Source organism: Camellia sinensis, chromosome 4 (genome assembly GCF_055761805.1).
Source record: "Camellia sinensis isolate YWXY chromosome 4, ASM5576180v1, whole genome shotgun sequence".
Lineage (NCBI taxonomy): Eukaryota > Viridiplantae > Streptophyta > Magnoliopsida > Ericales > Theaceae > Camellia > Camellia sinensis.
This window is the reverse complement of record NC_138964.1, coordinates 215,350,425-215,373,754: the sequence shown is the minus strand read 5'-3', so window position 1 is coordinate 215,373,754 and position 23,330 is coordinate 215,350,425. Positions and strand designations below refer to the sequence as shown.

The 23,330-nt window shown below is 37.7% G+C and overlaps 2 protein-coding genes across 11 annotated transcripts; one reads left to right on the top strand and one right to left on the bottom strand.

Moving 5' to 3' along the window:
- The first annotated feature begins 1,916 nt into the window (after positions 1 to 1,916).
- LOC114296365 (3-dehydroquinate synthase) lies at positions 1,917 to 8,631 on the top strand. 9 transcript variants are annotated; one of them, XM_028240651.2, is made up of 10 exons: positions 1,917 to 2,337; positions 2,468 to 2,701; positions 4,987 to 5,153; positions 5,938 to 6,036; positions 6,181 to 6,249; positions 6,326 to 6,466; positions 6,577 to 6,666; positions 7,572 to 7,739; positions 8,240 to 8,318; positions 8,395 to 8,631. In XM_028240651.2, exons 1-10 carry the CDS (start codon positions 2,286 to 2,288, stop codon positions 8,520 to 8,522), a joined length of 1,227 nt encoding a protein of 408 aa, XP_028096452.2. In that variant the 5' UTR covers positions 1,917 to 2,285; the 3' UTR covers positions 8,523 to 8,631. The 9 variants fall into 9 exon arrangements, with proteins under 9 accessions (XP_028096452.2, XP_082778828.1, XP_028096455.2 ...); XM_082922702.1 differs by having other exon boundaries at positions 1,918 to 2,337; positions 2,445 to 2,701; positions 8,416 to 8,631; XM_028240654.2 differs by having other exon boundaries at positions 1,918 to 2,337; positions 2,445 to 2,701.
- On the bottom strand, positions 6,568 to 13,237 carry MAG1 (Calcineurin-like metallo-phosphoesterase superfamily protein). 2 transcript variants are annotated; one of them, XM_028240657.2, is made up of 4 exons: positions 13,037 to 13,237; positions 12,503 to 12,718; positions 11,361 to 11,498; positions 6,568 to 9,283 (listed from the first exon to the last, which is right to left on the bottom strand). In XM_028240657.2, exons 2-4 carry the CDS (start codon positions 12,632 to 12,634, stop codon positions 8,975 to 8,977), a joined length of 579 nt encoding a protein of 192 aa, XP_028096458.1. In that variant the 5' UTR covers positions 12,635 to 12,718; positions 13,037 to 13,237; the 3' UTR covers positions 6,568 to 8,974. The 2 variants fall into 2 exon arrangements, with proteins under 2 accessions (XP_028096458.1, XP_028096459.1); XM_028240658.2 differs by having other exon boundaries at positions 8,491 to 9,283; positions 12,503 to 12,745; positions 13,037 to 13,201.
- Between the last annotated feature and the right edge of the window lie 10,093 nt (positions 13,238 to 23,330).

The window sequence follows — 23,330 nt, the reverse complement described above, 5'->3', positions numbered from 1 at the left end:
GGAAATGATAATTCAATAGTGGATACTAGCAGTTTGTGTTTCAATACAAGTTCTTGAGTTGGCATGAATTTTGTTGTAGAGTTTGTGGACGTTCATGAACGGTAGGAATGGCAACGGGGCGGGGCGGGGCCGGGGATCACCCTCCCCGTCCCCAATTCCCAACGGGGAACCTATTACCGTCCCCGCCTCCGTCCCCTAACGGGGATCGGATTTCCCCGACCCCATAAGTTCCCCGGATCAAACGGAAAAAAAAAAAAAAAAAAACAACAAAACAAAACAGTAGCAACAAGAACAACGATTCAAACAACATCATCGACATCAATATCATCAAACAACATCAACAACACACAAATTTGAGTAAAGAGAGATAGATCTAAGTAGAGAGAGAGATAGATCTGAGCTGCAATCTAATATATATATATATATGTGTGTGTGTGTGTGTGTGTGTGTATAACACAGAGAAAGAGAGACGGAAAGAGTCGGGCGGTGGAGGAGCTCGCGGAGGAGGGCGGTGAAGGAGATCGGCACGACGGCAGAGGAGGGCAGTGGAGGAGCGGCGCTGTGAGATCGGTGGAGGAGGGGCGCTGTGCTGTGAGATTGGCGGAGGAGGGGCGTTGTGCTGTGAGATCGGCTCTTCTCTCTCTCTCTCTCTCCCTCCTCATTTTTCTCACGCGAAATGAAGCCGTGTGTGTGTGATTGTGAGGGGGCATAGCAGAAAAATATATATAGACAGGGGTAGAATTGTAATTTTATTTCAGGGGAAAAACGTGGCCGGTCCGGGGCTGGGACATGTATCCCCGTCCCTAGCCCGAACATCATCGGGGATTTTTTTTTTGAATACCATCCCCAGCTCGTGGGGGATATTTTTCGGAGAATGACTGCTCAATTCGGGGTCGGGGGGTCGGGTCACCGTTGGGCCGGTTTTAGATTGCCATCCCTATGGATGGAGAGATATAAAAGATGGAGATTAATTTGTGTGCGGGCCACAAACTGAGAGATTGACTATCTTTAGAAATGGGAGTTTTATACTATAATCTCCAATTTTCACTAATGAATTTGGTTTTAGATAAAATTTAGTTTTATTTAGGCTACGTTCGAATTATAAATTTTGGTAGAGATTTGAAAACAAAAATGAAGAAAGTGAGTAAAATGTAATCTCTAATTTGCACCAACGAATTTGGTTTTAGATAAAAATTTAGCTTTTATTTAAAATTGTGTTTGAATCATGTAGGTAATGATTTGGAGAGGGAAAAAGAAAAGATAAATGAAATATTAATGAAAATTACCTTTTCTATTTTTATTTCTAAATTCATGATTCAAACACAACGATTTATTAATGATTTGTTAATGAGTGCAATTAAAGCACTTAATAATATGACAGTGCCTGTAACATACAGTGTATAATTAATTTAAACATTATTAACTAATGTTCTTAAGACACTTGTTAACCAAATTTTTTATTTAATTCAATTTTGCCTTTCTATTTTCCCTTTTTTTGTAAATCTCACATCAAATTCTTAAACCAAACGCAATCTGAAAGTTGCCTAGAGTCTAAGGATTCGTTTGGGAAGTGAATTTTTAGTGATTTTTGACTAAAATATGAGGAAAAAAATTTGAAATATTTAATAATAATTTTTTGATTTTTTACGAAAAAAAAAATATAGAGTAGAAAGAAATCTTTAAATTATTTTAATAATCTTTTAAGCTTTTAACTAAGGCCAAGTTTGGCAACCCAAAATAAGTACACACTTTTTATCTTTTTTTTCATCACATCATTTCTCTACTTTTCTGCACATCTTTTCGTAAAAAAACAAAAAATACACTTATTTAGGTCATGCCAAACAACCCTTAAATTATCCCATTGCCAAATCCCTGCTAAATAGCCCATCTAATTTTTAAGTGCTTATCATTATTGACTTTTTTTTATTTTTATTTTTCCGTGTTGGTTTGTATATATAGAGGCTTATGATTTTTATTTTTATTTTTATTTTTATTTTTAGACAACTCGCATTCAGCTTATTGGATGTATTAATTCAGAACCAATTTCATTGTTCATTAGCGAAAGTCTGTCCAATTATTAAAGGTGAAAAAAAATCCTCTATGAATTGAACCTCAAAAATTATTTACACCAAAAATGTTTTTTAAAATTTGAGAGCTTGGATAGAAAACAACCCAATCGAGGCCTAGAGCACCATACCAACCTAGGGTGATATGGTACGGCTTCAAAGCCCAATTATATATAATTGTTCCTCAAAGAAATCACATGCAATCCGATTGATTGAAACATGGCTCTGCTATTTCCTTCATTTTCTTTGCTTGGAATACCCCCCAGCTCAGGTCTCTCCATATTCATATATACTTACATAGATTTATACTTTAGTTGAACTTGATTATGTACTGAATCACGTATCTGCCTAGAGAGATCACTGACTCAATTTTGATAGTGTGCTTTGTTCTTGCCAATCAGGGAAATGGAAAAGTTACCGATTGATTGATTATCGTGACAAGAGAGGTCAGTTTCGGACCAATTCTAATTCTTGTGTGGCTCTGTGTGCGTCTTCTTCTTCTTCAATGCCGGTGTCGAAGAAGCTGGTGTGGATTTGGACTCAGAACAAGCATGTCATGACGGCCGCTGTCGAGAGAGGCTGGAACACCTTTGTCTTCCCCTCGCATTGTCGAGACCTTGCCAATGAGTGGTCCGGTAAGCTTTTCTCAACTGATTAGGGCTTTTTTGTTTGTTAGATCTTGCTTTTCGTTTGTTTCTATGTGTGATTGTTGTTCATGCTTCGTCCTTCTTCAATGTTGAAATTGTTGTTGGGGTTTAGATAGAGAAAATTTAAACCTAAAGCTTCAAGTAGCTAACATTAACTTTTTTCTTTCTAGTTGCTTTATTTAAACACTAGTTCGAAACTCTGAAATAGGAAAATATCCCTAATGCTATGTTTGGTAAACTGAATTGAATGTGAAATGGAATGGAATGCTCATTTGTCAACCTCGTTCACTTACAACGGTTAATTATGATTCCAATTGCAATGTAATTTTCTTGTTTTTTTTTTAGTGAACCAAATGTGAGAACGAATGTTATGATGGAATGATCATTCCATCCTATCTTCATTCTCGTGAACCAAACACTATCAGAGAGAGATCGAGAGGAGGAGGGGGGAGACATGCAAGGGCTTGCTGCAGTTATGATCCATGTGATCATGTACTGTCAGTTTTTTTTATCATACAATCTATTTTTTGTGAAAATGAACTTTTACTATTTGATTAATGTAATTGTAGAGATAATATAGACAAAATAATTAATATCATTTAACCATTTTAGCTATTTCATTTCGTACAAAAACATTCAATGGTTATTTTGACAAATGTTCCGAAAATGTTTGTTGAATCAGATGGTTAATGTTCTTTGGACCAAACTGAATTGTTTTAAAAGTAATGCATCTAGGCAATTCTATGTAATGGTAGATCTTGATTGTTCAAAAATTAAATAAAACTGATGTAAAATGGAGTAACAATATAAAGTGCACACTACTTGACAGGAGCAAACCTCAACCCCAAAAAGACCATTCTTTCAGGTAAAGTCATGTCATGGGGGAGGCTAGTCATTGTACATTTGTCCACTCACTTTACCAATACGCATGCATGCATATTTTGTCCTGTAAATTTGATAACTGAAGCCATGACTAACAACTACAGCACCAAAAGAGATATGAGAAAGCTATATTAAGAAGATGTTGAAGCGGACTTGTATTTCTTTACCCATTCTTCTGGCTATGCTAGTGTTTTTTTATTTATTTTTAAATCACTTCCTTCCACCAGACCACTAACTTCAAAAAGACTTTCCACAAAAATTCAGCTTGGAATGAATTTGGCATACCATGAACTGTAACACCCTTGACTGCTGTACATGTACTTATAAAAATGTTTATACACCACTCTCTATAGGCCTCAACTATCCAAAAGACTTGATTACATTCAGTTGCTCATTCTATCAGTGATTTAGGCCAAGTATCCTTGACTTCATAACCCTTCATCAACATGTTACTTTTTTTGGAGGGGATAGTTGGTTTGATTTTTCAGTTATAGCATGCTTAAGCTACTCTATGCAAGTGTCACAGTAAGCTGAATGGTTTTTGCTTTGTATGCCTGTTGTAACACTTGCGCTTAAGGAAAATTCTGGTAATGTCCCGTGCAGCTTTGTTGGACACTACGCGAATGCACAATAGGCTTATCCTCTACCAATGATCATAATCTGTCTCTATTTCTTTTATTCAAAAGATCTAATAGCATCTCTCAACCCCTTACCCTGGGCCACAACCCAACTGACAAACAGACACAAAATATCGATGCACACTACCTTGCAGCTATACATGCATAAGGTTTTTCCAGAGAGAAGTTTTAAGTTATTTGGTTGACGCAATGGCTTCACAAATTTTATTCACTAAATAAGCATAAATATCTTTCGCCAAATATGTAGGACAACTTTATGTCAACGTGGAGGAACCTATTGACAGAATATGCATATTTGCATGTCAGATATTGGCATGGAAACTTACAAACTTTTTGGTCTTTATTTACTTCTAAAATGTGTAGGAAAAGTGTCTGTCCTATGAATTTTATGAGTATATCATGTCTATCATAGTTATATGACTTCCAAAACACTTTTTGCTTGGGGAAGCATGAAGCATGTTTTGCTGCTCATTATATGACCAAAACTTTCCGAGTTTCAACCATAGACATCTATAGTTTATTTATTTTTATTTTTTTTGATAAATTAGACATCTATAGTTTTCCTGCTCACACACAGCTTATATATTCGACAAACACACACATTACATCTATTGCCATTAGCCATGCCTGGATTTTTGTGAACTACTGTACTCGACTCGACCCCTCCTACCAATTTGAAGCACATTACTCTTCAATGCCACTACAGAAATGTTCAAAATTTTAATTGTGCTGTATTGGTTGTCAAATCTACAGCTATGGCATTGATACATCCTCTCTTTATAGAAAAAGGAGAGCTACTTGATAGTGAGCACAAAAGAGTTGCCACTTTTTCTGAGATTTCTTCTCCTGACCAATTAGAGCAGCTCCAACCAGAGGATGAACAAGCAGAGAATATTATTGTTAATTTACTAGATTGGCAGGTACGCCCATCAATAATTACTTGGTTAGTTCATTGGCTTGCCTTTATTTACTGCATGCTGACTTTCTATGCATATCTATGGACTGCTTTTTTGTAAAGTTGATGAAGTTACAGAGGGCATCATATATGTTGGGAGCACTGGTGAAAGAATTTACCTGTTTTCTCAATTCATTTTGATGACTCTATCAAGCTGTTGTTGACATAACTTCTAAAATCATATCCACACTGTCAATGATTTTGATGTTACATTCATTATGATTTTTCAGTTAACATTACCATGTTGATTATACTAGCTCTTCTTCAATTAATTTATAGGTTCTCGCCAAAATCCTGTACTTGGCATTTTTTTTTTTTTCCCTTTCTCCTTTTCCAGCTTGAGTACTGTAATGATATTTTGCATGTTCTTCTGTCTGCTCAATGCAACAGTGGTCATTTTGTGTACAATGATCCCTAATGGAATAGGCTATTTCAATAACTTTTTGGCTAAAATATAAGGTGAAAAAAATTAGTATGTTTGGGATATTTTTTGGTTTTTACAAAAAAATGTGCAAAATGTAGAGAAGAAAGGGAATCATTGACTTTTTGGTTTAGTACTTTGGCTTTTTGGCATTTTTAGTGACTTTTTGGCTATTTTTTGAAGTTCCAAAGCCAACCCGCAACATAATCATTTTACTTTTTTTGCTAATTTCTTTTTATCAGTTAGCATATGCATAGGTGGATGAAAATTTTAAGTCGGTTGTTAGAAAATATACACAATTATCCTCTTTAATGGATGTCTTTCTTAGGTGATACCTGCAGAGAATATTGTTGCAGCTTTTCAAAGCAGTCAAAAAACAGTATTTGCCATCTCAAGAACCCCCGCTGAAGCTCAAATTTTCCTTGAGGTAACTTGTAGATACTCGCGAGTGAAAGACTTAACAAGGAGCTCATAAATGATCCCAGAAATTCTTCAGTATTGTCATTTTCTGTAATTGTGAATTTAGCTCTTTAAATGCAGACTATACACTTTCATGCTTCTGCTTTTGTAGGCCTTGGAGCTAGGTTTAGGTGGAGTTGTTTTAAAAGTTGAGGATGTCAAGGCTGTCCTTGAGCTGAAGGTAATACCCATCTGGGGTAGGGTAGGGCTTCTTAGCTAGTGAAAGCAATGCTCCTTATCAATGGTAATATTATCAGGACTATTTTGACAGAAGAAATGAAGCAAACAATCTATTGGACCTGACCAAAGCCACTGTAACTCAAGTTCAAATGGCTGGAATGGGTGATCGAGTTTGCGTGGATCTCTGTAGCCTCATGAAACCTGGTGAAGGACTTTTGGTTTGCTCCTAGTATCCTATCTATATTTCTTTGTGCTTTTGATCTATTTTTACTCAACTCCCATTAACCATATATTACCCGACATTTTTATTGCATGAGTATTTTTATAGGTTGGATCTTTTGCGAGAGGGCTATTCCTTGTTCACTCAGAATGCTTGGAGTCCAATTATATTTCCAGCAGGCCTTTCCGAGTCAATGCAGTGAGTTTTTCCATGGAATAGCTGAGGATTTGTTTGTTTTGATGCATCAGTTGCCATCACAAGTTAATGAATTGTGTATTCAATTAATTTCACATTTTTTCCCCTTTCCATGAAATGGCTAGAAATTAGTAAAAATTATATAAAACTGCATTTATGTTATTTCTCAGCTAATGTTGTTTTAAATGATCTATTTTTTTCCTCATCTAATCTGCTCCGATGAGTCTAGTTTTTCCTTACTTAGGTTGCCTTTCAAGGATTTCAAGAAATTCACCATCTCCAGTACTGCCTCCTGATAGAGAGTTAAAAAAAAAGAAAGAAAAAAGAGTGAAGATCAAGAAGCAGAATAAAATAATGTTGTTATGTTGTGACTTATTGTACATGACATATTTGCGCCTCAAATTTTAGGGTAGTTGAGATCAAATTCATTCAACACCATATGTGACATTATGGAAAATCTTTGGTAGCTCAAATTGAGCTGCCCTGAATGGCTTGAAATACTGTACACCAGTCGATTGGCCGGACGATCGGATGAAACACTTGTCTACTGCGGTTGTCACTTTGTCAACCTTTTTGCCGGATGACCGGCAAGATGAAATTCGAGCCATTTGGGCCAAGCTCAAATTCGAGCTAAACAGCATTACTCGAAGATTATTATGCCAGCAGAGTTTGTAGTTTTCTTTAGTTAAAATGGGTCTAGAGACCTATGCTCTGCTGTGAGGCATATTAGCCCACTTTATTTTCCTGAGAAATTACATGAAATTCAGTTGGTTGGGGAATTATATAACTTTTATTTATTTATAAATGAATTGCTTATCATTGTGTTCCAAACATGAGATCGCTGGGAAATGTATGGTCATTTTCCCATATGTTGTTTCCTAATATTGCTGTTGCTTGAAAACTTACAGGGGCCTGTGCATGCCTATGTTGCTGTTCCTGGAGGAAAGACCTCCTACCTTTCAGAGTTAAAAGCAGGCAAAGAAGTAATCGTGGTTGATCAAAGCGGTAGGCAACGAACTGCAGTTGTTGGGCGTGTGAAGATAGAAACTAGACCACTAATCCTCGTTGAGGCAAAGGTTGGTTACCTCGATATACCTTAATGTGCTCTCATGCGACGGCCTTTTTCGGCAGCCCCTGCTTCCCATCCTCCTCACCCTCCACCACCTCCAGTGGCCCCCTTTCCGAACAACCTCCCCGCCCCTCCTTTGTTGTGATCTGCATTCTCACCTCACCCTGCGAAGGTGGCAAGAAGGGCTGAGGGAGGGACGGGGGAGGTTGGGGAGTGGCTGAGGAAGAGACCGGGGTGGCCTGGATGGGCTGGGAAGGGCAGGGAGGGTTGCTGGAGTTGGGGATGGAGGGGGGGAGGGTGCTGGCCAGAGCTGGTGATGGCTAGAGTTGGGGTAGGGTTGTAGTTTGGGAGGTTAGGGATGGGTATAAAATTAGAATTTTATGTCCAGGTAAAATTGGAAAGGTTGGCTAAAGAAGAAAGGCGATTCTTGTATATGTCTTTAAGACTATCAAAGGTTAGGTAGCTATGGTGAATTTCTAATATTTTTTAAAACATTTGACACTGCAGAGAGATTCGGATACTCACACTGCTTATAGCATCCTTCTTCAGAATGCAGAAACAGTTGCCTTAATCTGCTCTCATCGAGGTCTATCCTGAATGCATAATTCTTTCAAAGTTTTCTGGACTTTTGTAATCGGATTCATTCTTTTTTTACACTGCAGAAAATGGAAATCCAACTACAGCTATACCCGTGACATCACTCAAAGTTGGCGATGAAGTTCTGCTAAGAATACAAAGTGGTGCTCGACACACGGGAATTGAAATTCAAGAATTCATTGTAGAGAAATGAACAATCAAAGCTAAAAAATTGTAGTGTATGTAACTGGTTTGTCGTGATCAAATGCATGAACATTGTTTCTTGTAATATGATTCTGAGTTCAAAAACAGTTTCTATGAAATTATTGCCTCCAAACATATTTACTTCCAGAACCCTGATCAAGTGTCTAGTTAACTTGGATCTTCAAGAACATAATTTTTGATGCATCAATCAAGCCTTTTTTGTTTTGGGAAAATAAATTTCTAAATTGATTTTATCATAAAACTTAAACTTTCACCATTCACTTATACAAAAACCTAGTCACGAAGAAGTCAAAAAATGTATGGAAACCAAAAAAACAGAGTCACATAATCTTCAACAAAAGATAGTCACAAAATGTAGGCCGGGAAATATTTAAAAAACAAGAAGGAAAAAAAAAAATTCAGATGCAGAACAAAGCCTTCAAATACCAACAGAAGCTAAGGTCACTGTGTGGAAGGGATTGCAGTTGTGGCCGTCTTCTTGAAATCAATCTTGTCAACCTTTACTTCTCCATCAATGAGTTCATAAACATAGACAACGACGCGCAGGCCATCGATGTCCATGAGCACAAAACTTGGGTTCACGTCGTACGTGATGCTGCTGTAGGCACCAGTAGCAGATCCAGGGTTAATAACAACACCACCCTCGTGTTTGTAGGCCTTGAACTGATGGGTGTGACCACTAACAAGAATGTCGACGTCTAACTGTCTCTGGAGCATGGCTAGAGAATCAAGGTCTCCCCATGGAACGACCTTCAAAGAATGAAAGGATAGAATGGATTAGTACTTTTGGGTGGGTTAGAATATACAAAAATGAAAAAGACGAATAAAAGTAACTAATAGCTGTTGATTCTACTTGGCATTAAAAAAAATGATGAACCAGCAGATCTGGTAAATAGTATGGAAAATTCACACTACCACTACGTTTGCAACATGAGAACAGTGATAATTAGTTGAAAACTACATAGGGGGTGTTTGGTGGGGTTTTTTTTACCCAGCTTATGGCTTCTGGCTTTTAAAAAATTATTTTGAACTGTTTAGTTAAACTTATTTCAAACAACTTCTGATTCTAACAACTTATTTTAAGTCAAAAAAACTGATTTTGAGAAGCTGCTCACCCCTTACTTCTAATTATCAACTTCTGCTGTGGACATGTTAATTCACGGTTATACTCTTAGATTTTTTTTATTTTTTATTTTTTTAAAAATAGAAAAAGACCCAAATGGACTATAAAATATTATTATTATTTTTTATGAAAAATGTAGACAAATAGTGAATAATAAAAAATAAAAATTAATTGAAAAAGCTACTTCACAGCTTATTTAACAAACACTACTCAGCAACTTAAATCTATAATTCAACAGCTATACCAAACAGATTAACAGCTTCTGATTAAAGTGATAATCTATAATCTGTTAAGCTATAATTTATAATCTGTTTTAATAGCTACACCAAACAGCACCATAATCCATTAAAAAAAGGCAATTTCCCTTTAGCTGGCTTCCTTGATGTTAAGCAAGCCGTCCATTTCTACTTGTCATGGTATGGACACTATTAAAAAGGAGTCATGCTCATGTTAATGCTGACACTTTCTTGGACTCTCCGAAAATAATTGTTTGATGCATCTTGGAAGTGTCCATAATTTATAAACAAATTTCCAATAATTTCAGGCACACTCTAACAAATGGCATGTGGCATAAACACCCCTTCATAGAGCAATGCCTAAGATTCTTGTAAATGTAACAGGCATGCTCCAAAAGAATAGAATGAGGAAAGAAAGAAAAAAATCTAGTATGCAATGGAAACTTCTAGTAGCGGAATAGAATGTAGTTGCAAAAATTATAACCTTCATCATCCCTGTAAAGCAATTGTCAAACAAAAAACTATGACAATTTGTCCAACTTATATTTTTGGATAATGCCCTACTTCAAAATTTACTATGTGTCTGTGCCCTATCCTGTTTGAAATCCACATTTCTATTCTATTAAGTTAACCACACAGCATGCAAAGGTTGCAATGACGATGACAGAGTCTCATCCAACAACATCAATTACCATCTTCACTTACATGTCATCCTCAGGTAGAAAGAAAAGGTGCATAATCTGTTTATTTCAATTCAGAAAAAACTAAACAGAGAAATTAATAATGATGTTAGATAAGCAGATGAAGCCAGCCAGCCTATCGATTGTAATATAGATTAGGGTATCATTTGAGATTTTAAAGGGAAAAAAAAAAAAACAAGAGATGACATGGCTGCCAGTATCCTGGAAAGTGGCATCCCAACCCAACACAGGAAAAAAGGGTATTCCCCATCATTTGGAAAGTAGCATATACTCGCCGTTCAATCTCATTTGTAAAAGACTTTCCTACAGCACTATCACAATCTACTCTCCAAATTCCAAGCAGAGTCATAACACAATAGGCTCATTAATAGTAAGAAATTATCAATAATTGCAGTTATAGTTAAATAAAACATGCAACACATATAGCATCATTTATGCTCATATGTTCTCTCTCAATAATTGCAGTTATAGTTAAATAACACATGCAACAAGTAAATTGGTTTTTTTTCTCACATAACTTGATGTCTACAAAGTCAGGGTAGACACATAAGACAAGTAGCAATTTATAGAATCCCAAAACATAATGACACTATTAGAAAATAATTTCTGATATCAATGATATCTTGGACTAGATGCCTAATAGACATCAAATCTGCAAGGTTCTTTAAAACATACCACTATACTTAAGCAAATAGAAGAAAATAATCAAAACTAGTGACCAATGACCATCATAAACTTCTTAAAATAAGGATAGAAGGAAATTAAACCTGATGACCATGGCATAACCCAAGCTTGAATTGTCCAATCGTAAGTGTTTTCGTTTCTGGGAAACGGGCATCTTCATCATATTCACCTCGTGTAACATGCAAGCTAGGGCAAAGGCTCTTCAAGTAATCATGAACTTCCTGATTTTGAAAACAACAACAAAAGTATGTTTGATTAGAGACACGTGTGTGTGGTTTTAGCAAGATAGACAGAACTATCGAATGCCTGGATGTCTCCTTCATTGTGGGTTCAGTATTGTGTGCCCAAACAGTAGTCTCATTTGTAATGCATGAAGAAAATCATTTGTTAGTCAAATCTCATCTAAGTCTAGAAACACATCTAAAATGCTCCCAGCAATTTGGCCCACACTAGTGCAGGCTTCCTCAGTCTAGGTGGGGTTAGACATTCGGAACTTCAAAATGTCATCTCTCTCTGCCATGCCAACCACTCCACAATTCTCATCTTCATTGCCCACCTAACCAATGTACCATTGGCCACATGCCATTATGCCCAAAACATCTTTCATTGGCAAGCTGAAGAGACCTTTGTAGGAATGATTTAGCAGCTAGGCCATTAACTATATAACATGATATGAAAGTTTGAAGTTTTCAACTAAAAGCAATCTCCCATGGCTTTATCATGATTTTGCAATTCCAAAACATTATTAAGGCCAAGTTTGGCTATCCTAAATAAGTACACACTTTTTATCTTTTTTCTATCACATTATCTCTCTACTTTTTTGCACATCTTTTCGTAAAAAGACAAAAAATACACTTATTTAGGTCATCCCAAACAACCCCTAAGACTATGTTTGGATCATAGATTTGGGTAGAAATTTGGAAAGGGAAAAGAAAAGTGAGAGAAATGTTGATGGAATCCACTACCCTGGCCTTTTCCTTTTCCTTTTCCTTTTCCTTTTCCTTTCCATTCCAAATCTCTACCCTACCCAAATCCACAATCCAAACATGACAAGAGATCATAGTGAAGTCAAGCAAAAACCAAACAAACACAACCCATGTTGTGTATATAATTGGGTAAGCATCACTATTCAAAGTGGGTTAAATTGAAAATTAACATAGAGAAAAATGGTAAATAACCAGCAACAGAAGAAAGATAACAGATTGATAAGAAGTAAAGAATTTACTTTGATACAGAGATTGCCAGTGCAAATAATGTGCTGAATCTTGCCAGGAACAAGCATGGATTTGAACTTGGGAGGCAAATCGGGTGCCCTATGTGGGATGTGAAGATCCCCAATTGCCAACACTAACACCATTCTTCTCTTCTTCTACTACAAAGATTTCTCCAGTAAACAAAAACTACTCCACTCCACTCCTCAAATTTCACCACTCATCACAATCTGCACCCAATTATGAACCCAACATAGCTAAGCAAAAACAATCAAGCTATAATCAGCATATCTATTGAAACCCTTTTTTTTTTTTGGTAAATGAAAATCTATGTTTCGAATTGATTTCTCAACATCGATCTATTTGATAGGTGTTGGAAAGGTAAAACTAAGATTTTCACAATTCAGAGATCGCCAAGGTCTACGTTTGAAAGGTTAAAATTGTACCCAAAAAAAAAAGAAAAAAAGAGAGGTTAAAAATTGGATTTGAATACATGGGTATGCGTGCATATACATATAACGAAAATAGGATGAATAAGTAGGAATTACCAGTAAAAGGGATTCAATTGAGCGACGAGATCATGAAGAAAAACACCCTTTCTGACTTGTGTCCATCAGAGTTCTCGATCGAACTAGTTCGAGTTCTTATTGGAGCGTGCTGGAGCAGATAACCAAAACGGTGCGTTTTGTAAGGCAAGACTTTCCCCATTTCATAGTTTTAAAATTACGATTTGAGCGTGGTTGTGATTTATGTATAAAATTATAAGTTGAGTTTTAAGAAGAAAAAAATTGTTTGGTTAAGAGTTTGGAAAAGAATTTTGAAAAGAGTTTTTGAATTTAAAAAAGAGTTTTTAGTTTTATTTTTAGTTTTGAGTTTTTGAATTTTGAATTGTATTTTGAAATTTTTTGGATTTATTTTTTTTAATATTTAAAAATATTTAAGAAAATTATATATATTTTTTATTTTAAATATATAATTGTTATTTAAATATTTTTTATTTTTAAAATTTTAAATATTTTTTTATTTTGTAAATATTTTAATTTTTTAAAATATTTTAAACTCAAAATATAACTTTACACTCAAATCGTAATTAAACACATAACTCAAAACTCAAAACTTAATTTAAAAACTATTTTCAAAACTCATAACCAAATAGGTATCTTAAAACTTATAGAAAAATTCTTTTTAAAAAAAAAAAAAAAAATTGTCCTTTAAAATTATTTATTATTTTATATTTTTTTTCAAAAAATATTTGTTTATTTTTATTTTTGAAGAAAAATCTTTTTTTATTTTTTTATTTTTTCAAAAAATAATTTTTGTTATTTTTTTAAGTATTGGCCAAATAATTTGTTATGATTTAAATATAGAGGATTTTTTTTTTAAAAAAAAGTTTCTAGTATTAAAATTTTATAACATAAAAGGCATCAAATATTTTTATAATGTCTAAGGTCTCTCAAATTGATTCAGAGAAAATTCGACTTCACAGAAAAAATCTCACCAAAGAACTTTCCAAAGAAATTCACTTCAACCTAGAGAAATTCTGTCAAAACTAGAGAAATCCCCCTCTCCAACCCAGAGAAATTCACTCAAATCTAGAGAAAATTCCCCTCTAATCCAAAGAAATTCACACAAATCCAAAGAAAATCTCTCTCCAATCCAGAGACATTCACTTAAACTAGAGAAATTCCTCCTCTCCAACCCAGAGAAATTCATCTAAACCCAGAGAAAATTCCCTTCAAACCCAAAGAAATTCACTCAAATTCAGAGAAAATTCCCCTCAAACGTAGAGAAATTCACTCAAACCAGAGAAATTCCTCCTCTCTAACCCAAAGAAATTCCCATCAAAAGATTACTCCTTTAAATACATAAAAAGAAAACAAAATCAAAATTTGATAAAAACTTGGATTTTGATTTCATGGTGATCAAAATCTGGGGTAACTCTGTTTGTAAAGCGAAAAATGATCGAATACTTGGTGAACAGTAACTTAATATGCAAAAGCAAGAACTACCTAGTTGAAATGGCAAAATGAATGAGAGATTTGAAGGATTGGCAAAGGTTTTTTGGAGGAGAAATTGAATGGGTAAAAGTTAGTGGACATGAAAATGGAAAATATGGATGTGAAACAAGTTGACTTTTCAAATCCAACTATATCATACTCAATATAAACACAGAGATTAAAATGAAATTATTTCATGGTGTTCTGTTGAGTTGGACCACCAAGTTCTCTCCAGCGGTGATCTCTTCAACGGCGGACTTGGCAATGACAACGGCCGACAACGGGCTGCCTCCTCCGATCCGAAATTCTCACATATAAGCCGGAGGATTTCGCGATAATGGTGTCGACGAAGAAGCTCCGGTCTTCATCTAATCTTCATCTGATCCAGCATCACCGTCAATCTCTCTCTCTGTTCGTTGCTTGCAAATATGTGTGTGTCTCTCTCTCTAGAAAAAAATGATGAAGACTTCTCATATATGGGTGTGGGGTTAGGGACCTTAGACCAAAAACCAAACCAAACCAAGCCTTGAGTGCCATCAAATAGGGTAGGCTACATGAATCCTTCTTCTCCACACGACCCTATTAAAGGCCATTTCGTTAGTCAAATTAAGTAGATTCACATCTCTATTTACAATGCTAGCCAACGTTAATCTAGGCCTACCCCGTCCCCTAACACTTCTATCTACCGTTACAACATTGCATCTCTTCATTACTGTTTCTGTTGGTCTCCGTTGAATATGACCAAATCATTTCAATTGATTCTTTCTCAACTTATCTTCTATCAATGTTACTCCTATCCATTCTCGAATACACTCATTCCTAATTCTGTCTTGTCTAGTCTTGTCACGTATCCACCTTAGCATCCTCATCTCAGCCACACTTATCTTATCTACATGTTATTTCTTGGTTGCCCAATACTCCGTCCCATATAACATCGTTGGTCTAATAACCATTCTATAGAACTTACCTTTAGTCTAGTGGGTATTCGTTTATCATACAGTATCCCAGACGTACTTCTCCACTTACACCATTCCGCCTTAATCCTATGGGCCACATCCGCATCAATCTCTTCCACTGTTGTAATAATCGATCTTAAATAACAAAAATGTTCACTCTTAGGCAGTTCTTGATTTTCAATTTTCATTTCTCCTCTGCTTTCATTGTTACTGTTACTAAATTTGCACTCCATGTACTCTGTCTTAGTTCTACTTATCCGGAATCCTTTAGATTCAAGAGTTTTTCTCCAAATCTCCAACTTTGTGTTAACTCCTTCTCTAGTCTCATCCACTGGCACGATATCGTCTACAAAAAGCATACACCATGGCACATCATCTTGAATATTTCTTGTCAACTCATCCATAACTAAAGCAAAAAGATAAGGACTTCAGGTAGATCCTTGGTGTAACCCTACAGTGATAGGAAATTTATTTGTCTCTCAAACAGGCGATCTAATAGTGGTCACCACGCTTTCATACATATCCCTAATCACATCAATGTAACCTTACCCACCATATTATATCCTGGAGCACTCTATCATATGCTTTCTCAAGGTTGATAAATATCAGATGAATGTCTCTTTTCTTTTCTCTATACTTTTCTATTACTCTCCTCAAAAAATAGATCGCTTCCATTGTTGACCTATCAGGCATAAACCTAAATTGATTCTCTAACACCTCTGTTATATCTCGCAATTGGCTTTCCATCACCTTCTCTCATACTTTCATTATATGACACATTAGCGTGATTCCTCTATAGTTGTTACAATTCTAGACATCTCCTTTATTCTTATAGATTGGCACTGAAATACTATTCCTCCACTCATCTAGCATGTTCCTAGTCAACAAAATTTTGCTAAACAACCTAATCAACCAAGCAACCCCCTTTTTATCCAAATAATTCCAAGCTTCAATAGGGATATCATCGGGTCCTAAAGCCTTATTTGATTTCATCTTCTAAAGTGCAATCTCCACTTCAAAGTTCTTAATCCTGCGATAAAACCTAGGCCCCGTTTGTTTTGGGGGATAGAGGGAGGAATGGGATTATGATAGTTGTGGGTCCCATTTAATGTGTTGTTTGTTTACAGAGTTGAGGAAGGGACTCATACGCCGGAGGGCTTAAGATAGGCCTTGCAGATGGGATTCACAGTCTATCCCAAAACTTGGTATTGAAATTAATCCGTTGGTATTAGGGAAGTGATTTACGTGTTTACCCATCATTGGCCTAGCCCTAACTCATCATTTGAAGCGCAGCAAAAGGGAGAGGCAAAGAGAAGCTCTACGTCTTCAAATTTTCGATCTCAAGTACAGCAAGCTCTATCTCATCTTCAGATTTTCGATCTTCAGATTCAGCTGAGCATCTACTACGTCGGTAATTGTTTTTGTTAATCCTGCTTGTAGACGTTCCCGAATGTCCCGGCTCCGCGCGGCGAAACGGCGCGAAATCCGTTTTGTTCATTAGCTACTACAGTTCGGACTCAATGTCACGGTTCTGAATCTAATCTCGCAAAGTGTAATGCAAGACCGATAAATCACCAAAGAGTCCAAATCCGGCAAATCGTTTTGGAAAATTGATTTTTATAAAGAAGTGCCAAACATGGACTGCTTTGTCAGATACAGAGTCGCCACCTAAATGTTTCATTTTTGGAAAAATTTAGGAAACCCTGACTCGTTGCCTAAGGCCACGTGTTCATCATCACCAAAGTTGCTTCAGCTTGGGAACTTGGGTATGAGAGGGGAAGGTCATGCAATGAGCACCTCCTCTCGCCCGATCAAAGGATCAACCTTTACTAACATGATATTTTGTTTTTGAAAACACATGTGTTCTTATTCCGGTTTATTAGCTAGCTTTACTACGTAATGCGCACAGCATACAAGTATAGACTAGATCGCCTAAGTTGGAACAAAACATCTCATGTTTGTTTGAAAATAGTTTGAAGGTGCTACTTGCAAGTAGGCTAAGACGTGGATTTTGGAAGACATGCACACACTCACACACACTTATTACAAAAGTTGGCCGTTTCAACGGAGGGTCCGAATGAATAATACAAGCTAGCTACGCTAAGCTATTCTAACTAATCTAATAATCTAATTAGACTAATTATTACATAACCAAATTGGAAATTAGCTACAACTAATTATTACAAATTAACTAACTATACAAAGCAGTTAAAACGGCCTCGAGAAGAGGGACAAATGCATGCTCGGTCAGCTTCGCTTGGAAATCCGTTGCCATGCCTCATGTTGCCTCTGTTTGCACTGTTTTACACCTCTGAAAACTGTACAAATCTTTGTAATGCTTCTAAACCACCTCATGGACATGTTGAGAGGCCATCGGCCAAGAGTTATGGCCATTAGCCAAGGGAAAAGGGTCGTCGACCACTTTTGAGTCCATCGACCAAAAATTGTTAGCTGATCGGCACTCCAGATAGCCGATCGGCCATCTCTTCTTGCAGATTGCTCTTTTTGCTGCAGCAGAGTACAAACAAAGGCATGGCAATACATTTGCAAAGAAATGTTGTGCAACTACACCCCTTATCATGTTTGAGACTCAAAGGAGCGTAGTGTTCGACTCTCGAGCCATCAATCACGCATTTCGATGCATGATGGCCAAAGAGGCTGAGTTGCACAATTCAATGTGAATGAAATGCACAAAAACACATAATGCCTTAACCTCTATCATGCATGATCAAGAGGGTCGGCGACCGAGGATTGAGGCACGTTTCATCACTTCAAGTATGAAACGTCCCTCGTTCCTCGTGTTTGGTTTAACACCCCAAACCAAATACAATGCAAAGCAAGCAACCTGAAGATGCTACGCAATGCAACATAAACATGCCAAATGCAATGTAACAAGCATGAAAAATGCAATGTAACCTAAACATGCAAACATGTAATGCACCAAGCATGCAACAACAATGCCAACAAGCATGCGACAACATGCAATCTAACAAGTATGCAACAACATGCAAGATGGATAAGCATGCAACAACATGCAAAGATGGACTAGCATGCAACAACATGCAAACTAGCAAGTATGCAACAACATGCAATGTGACAAACATGCAACAACATGCAAAGATGGACTTAAACCAAAATGGGCAGACCTCAGCCATGCCCAAATCAGTGGCCAAAACACCGAAACCAAGGCACCAAAAAGGCAAAGTATGCATGCACAGATATTGGTCCACAAACAAGGCATGGAGATAACAACTCTCAAGCATGAGCAATGAGTGAAAATCATGAGAGCATGGCAATAAAGTAAGGTTTGAAATCATGTGAGGAATGATGCCAAACCACCCAAACAAGGCAAAAGCTTGAAACTAGAAAAGGGACTCAAACCATGGCCATGCAAAGTAAGCCCCAAAGGGCCAAGGGCAACCAAAACAGCCCCAAGGCAGGTCAATACAAGACCAAAAGCATGCGTGAACCAAGCTAACACAAGCTAGAACAAAAGACCAAAGGCATGAAGCATGCAAGGCTAACAAAGGAGTGCTACACTACACCTATTATAACCAAACATGGCATGACTTAACCAATAAAAAACAGAGTTATGGCATGTCAAAATAAGCCCAAAAACCCACTGAGATAGCATCCCAAAAGCCTAAGTATGATGGCATGCACAATGATCCAATCTTGAAGCACAAAACACCAACTCTTTAAAGCATTGAAAGAGTGACAAGCACAAGTGTATGACCGCATTACGTGGACTGAAATAACCTTTCAAATGATGCCAAATCATGAAAATGGTCCAAATAATGCATGCTAGTGACTTGGACACTCAAAGCTAACAAGCTAGATTGAACCAAGGCTATGCAAAACAGTACATGCATGACTAAAACAACATGAAACAGAGCTCAAGCATGGTAAAACATGACTAAAAGCTTTTTTGAGTTGAGCCAAAACATGCAAGAATGATGATCCAAATGCAAGATGCATATTAAGGCAATAGAGAGAATTACACTACAAGTGCATAATGCATGTAAGAGGCTATCAAACAAACCTTAGACAGAGGTATAGCATGCTAAAATAACACCAAAAAGTTGCTGGAATGGAACCAAAACATGCTAAGCAAACATACTACTATTATGAGCCATTTATACTAGCATATGAAACATAAGGAAAGGGGGGTGTCCCTCTCCTATTTAAGACTCCAAAACCACCTTTCAGTGGTGAGAAGGTCAAAACAAGATGGTTCCAAAGCTCAAAAAGGAAGGCACAAAACAAGGCCAAATAAGGCCTAAGAGGGGGTAGACAACCCCCAACACAAAAGTGACCTTAAACAAACATCACAAGCATGAAAAATCAGAACTTTTTATAGTTTAGAGTTAAGCTTAAAACAATATGCAAGTAGGTCTAAAAGCTTAAGCAAAAATAAGGTATTAAAAGGTAGTTGCCTCACCCTTGAAGAACACCTTCAAGAATACAACTCCAGCACTCTTCTTTGACCAAAACCAGTCCAAGAACACTAAAACCAACTCCTCAGTGCCTCAGCAACAAAGGGATGGTGTTCTAGTAGGTGTTTGTGTGCAATAGTGTGAAGATTTTATACTTTTGGGCACAAACAAGAGCAGAGAGAGAGAGAGAGAGGGGTAAAATATATATAGAGAGAGATATAGAACTTGTATATCCAATCCTCAGAACCTTTGGAAAGGGAGGGGAGGCTCCCTTCTTATAGAATTTCAATTCTCAAGCTTGTTGAACAAGCTTGAGTCTTGAATGCAATCCCTTCATACACGTGTACGGGGGATGAGAATTGTGCTCACCAGCTATCACAGCTGGCACAAAATATCTGCAAAAAGCAGATGGAAAGGTCTCGGCTCAAAAATATGGCCGATCGACCAAAAAGAGTGCCGATCGGCCAACACTTATGGCCGATGACACAGTTCCTTAGCTGATGGGTTGTAGGGATGGCCAACAAGCCACCCTCTTCCCTCAGAAGCAAAAACACAAGTCCTTGGTCCACAACCAAGCACAAAACAAACAAGTTGAGAGATCCTAAGGCAAGGCGCGCAGCCAAGACCTTCGGGAACTTAAAACGAACACGAGCGTGGAAGATCATCGAGTGTTCAAACGATGACGTCCAAGTCTTGAGGACGGTCAAAAATAGGGTGTCTACAGTTGCCCCTCTTTGACAGAACTCGAAAGTCATAAGATGACGAGAGTGAATGTCAAAAGCCTAGAGACGACCTATTTTTGACAAGGCCGAAGACTTAGACAAGCAAACAAGATAACAAAGATATGCGCCCGCAGGCAGGGGCAAGATGCAAATGACATGCATAATGCTGAACATAACTTATGATCATGTAAAGAGAGCTGTAATGAAGCATTTATGCAAAACAAATACAAGATTTTAAGCAAGCAAATAAGAAGCAAACTACAATACATACAGAGAGGATGTAAGAGAATTATACAATTCTCGTTAAGTCTCACGCGGAGTAAATACAATACTGTCTGGTTGCACCAGCCTCAAATGAACCGTACATACAATATCGTGTCTGCAAAAAAAAGAAACTCAACAGGTACAATATAGTTAGAAACATGCATAGCAATGCAAGTGAAAAGTGCATGACAATGTAAGTTGAACGTGCGTGTCCACGCAAGTAAGAGTGTGCATAACAATGCGAGTGAAAGAGGTGCATGATAATGCAACCTAAGTGTGGGCATAACAATGCGGAAAGGGGTGCATGACAATGCAACCTAAGTGTGACGCATAACAATGCGAGTGGAAAGGGTGCATGATAATGTAACCTAAGTGTGATGCATAACAATGCGATTGAAACAAGCATAACAATGCAAGTAAGGGATGCGCGACAACGCAAATGAAGAGTGCATAACAATGCAACTGAAACAAGCATAACAATGCAAGTAAAACATGCGCGACAACGCAAGTAAGGGGTACATAACAATGCAAGCAAGACGTGCGTGACAACGCAAGTAAGAAGGTGTATGACAATGTAACAAGTGTGCGGGACAACGCAAGTAAGGTGGTGCATAGCAATGCAACTGAAACAAGCATGACAATGCAAGTAAAACATGCGTGACAACGCAAGTAAGGGGGTTCATGACAATGCAACCTAAGCGTACGCATAACAATGCGAGAAAGACGTAAACACATGCAAGTAAAGCATGCGCGACAACGCAAGCAATGTGTAAAGCAAGGAAGACATAAACACATGTAAGTAAAGCATGCGCGACAACGCATACAATGTGTAAAGCAAGGAAGGCATGAACACATGTAAGTAATGTATGCGTGACAACGCATACAATGTGTGTAACAATGCGAGAAAGTGCATAAACACATGTAAGTAAAGCTTGCGCGACAACACATACAATGTATGTAACAATGCAAGAAAGTGCATAAATACATGTAAGTAAAGCATGCGCGACAACGCATACAATGTGTGTAACAATGCGAGGAACGAAGAGAGGCATATATTCAACGGAAGCATGGTAAAGGCACGTTATTCACGATGTTGAGATGTAACTTCAAAGTAAGACGAAGCATGCTCAATGCAAGAGCGAAAAGACGCATAACAAACGCGCTTATTACAAACATGACAAAACATTGTAATGTAACACAAAGCAATTCTCGAATTTCGCAATATACAAAAGGATATGAAAAGGATACACCTCACTCGTATCGAGTGCCGCACATGGAAGACATGGTTCGAGGTCAACACGAAGGCCGGTTAAGCTTCAAAAGTGTACTTTCTTGCACTTTCTTGAAATATGAGGGTACCAATCAACAATATTGACCTAAACAAGGGCATTGGAGGTTCATCGACCACAAGGGGAGGCCATTGGCCATCCATCGGCCATCAAAAGAAATCATCGGCCAACAATTTAGCCGATCGGCTAACAATTTGGCCGATCGGCCAAAAATGGCAATTTCGGGGCAGTTTTGACATTTTGCTTCGGGTCTTTAAATATAAGGTTCCAAACCCTATATTCTCACTTCTCCCTTGCCGAAAATCCTTGCTCTCTCTCTAGGTCATTTCCCGCCCTTAGATCCGAGCTTTTCCTTTGTTTTCGAACTCCCGCAACTTCCGATTCGCGAAGCCCTCGTTGTTTTACACACTTTGAACCGAACGAAACACGTTTTCGGTGCCACATTCTCGATTTCCACCACTTGGGGTTTGCTTCCCCCGAGTTTACCCCGATCTTCATGCCTTTTTCCACACTCTGACATTTTCTCCCATTTTTCACCCCTCGAGGTTGACTTTTGGCATTCTTGCCCATTTTTCACATCCTCGGCCATTTTTGCACCCTTCTCGAGATGGTGGACGATATTTCACGGTGTGGGACTCCCCTAGAGATGGATATGGATCCCAAGATCGAGCTCTTGCCACAGAGTGTTCGACTGTTTGACCCGGCGACTTACCGGCCCGCGATACACATACTGCCTCCTGATAGCATCCGTCAGTTCAGAAGCTATGCACAAGGTGCGCCATTGGAGCTCCTGCTACGCGAGCCGGAGTCGCACCTTCTTTCGACGCCGCTGAGGTATACTCTTGCCCTCTTTTACTTTCTACAATGTGGGACATATAACTTCGATAGCCGATTCTGTTCTTTAACTGAATAACCCTAGCACACTAATACATCACATGCTTAGTTCATCGTGAGCGCACCCACACATGATATCTGTTTGAACTTGAACACATGCACACACAATGCATTTTTATCAATTCTGAACGCATTCAAAATACTGTATTTCTGACACTGCTTTGCATCTGTCTGTTTTGAACCCAAGGAGATTCTCATGCCTTCCGGGGGTATGGGAACACCATCGCCCGAGGTTGGTACATGGAGTTGCCCGACGTGGTTTGCCACATCGTCGATCAGGCCGG

Coding starts and splice junctions, on each gene's coding strand:
- LOC114296365 (XM_028240651.2), top strand. CDS start 2,286: ATGGCTCTGCTATTTCCTTCATTTTCTTTGCTTGGAATACCCCCCAGC. Junction 5,154..5,937: donor TTAATTTACTAGATTGGCAG/GTACGCCCATCA, acceptor TGTCTTTCTTAG/GTGATACCTGCAGAGAATAT. Junction 6,037..6,180: donor AAGCTCAAATTTTCCTTGAG/GTAACTTGTAGA, acceptor CTGCTTTTGTAG/GCCTTGGAGCTAGGTTTAGG.
- MAG1 (XM_028240657.2), bottom strand. CDS start 12,634: ATGGTGTTAGTGTTGGCAATTGGGGATCTTCACATCCCACATAGGGCA. Junction 11,499..12,502: donor CTGGCAATCTCTGTATCAAA/GTAAATTCTTTA, acceptor TTTCAAAATCAG/GAAGTTCATGATTACTTGAA. Junction 9,284..11,360: donor GGTTATGCCATGGTCATCAG/GTTTAATTTCCT, acceptor CATTCTTTGAAG/GTCGTTCCATGGGGAGACCT.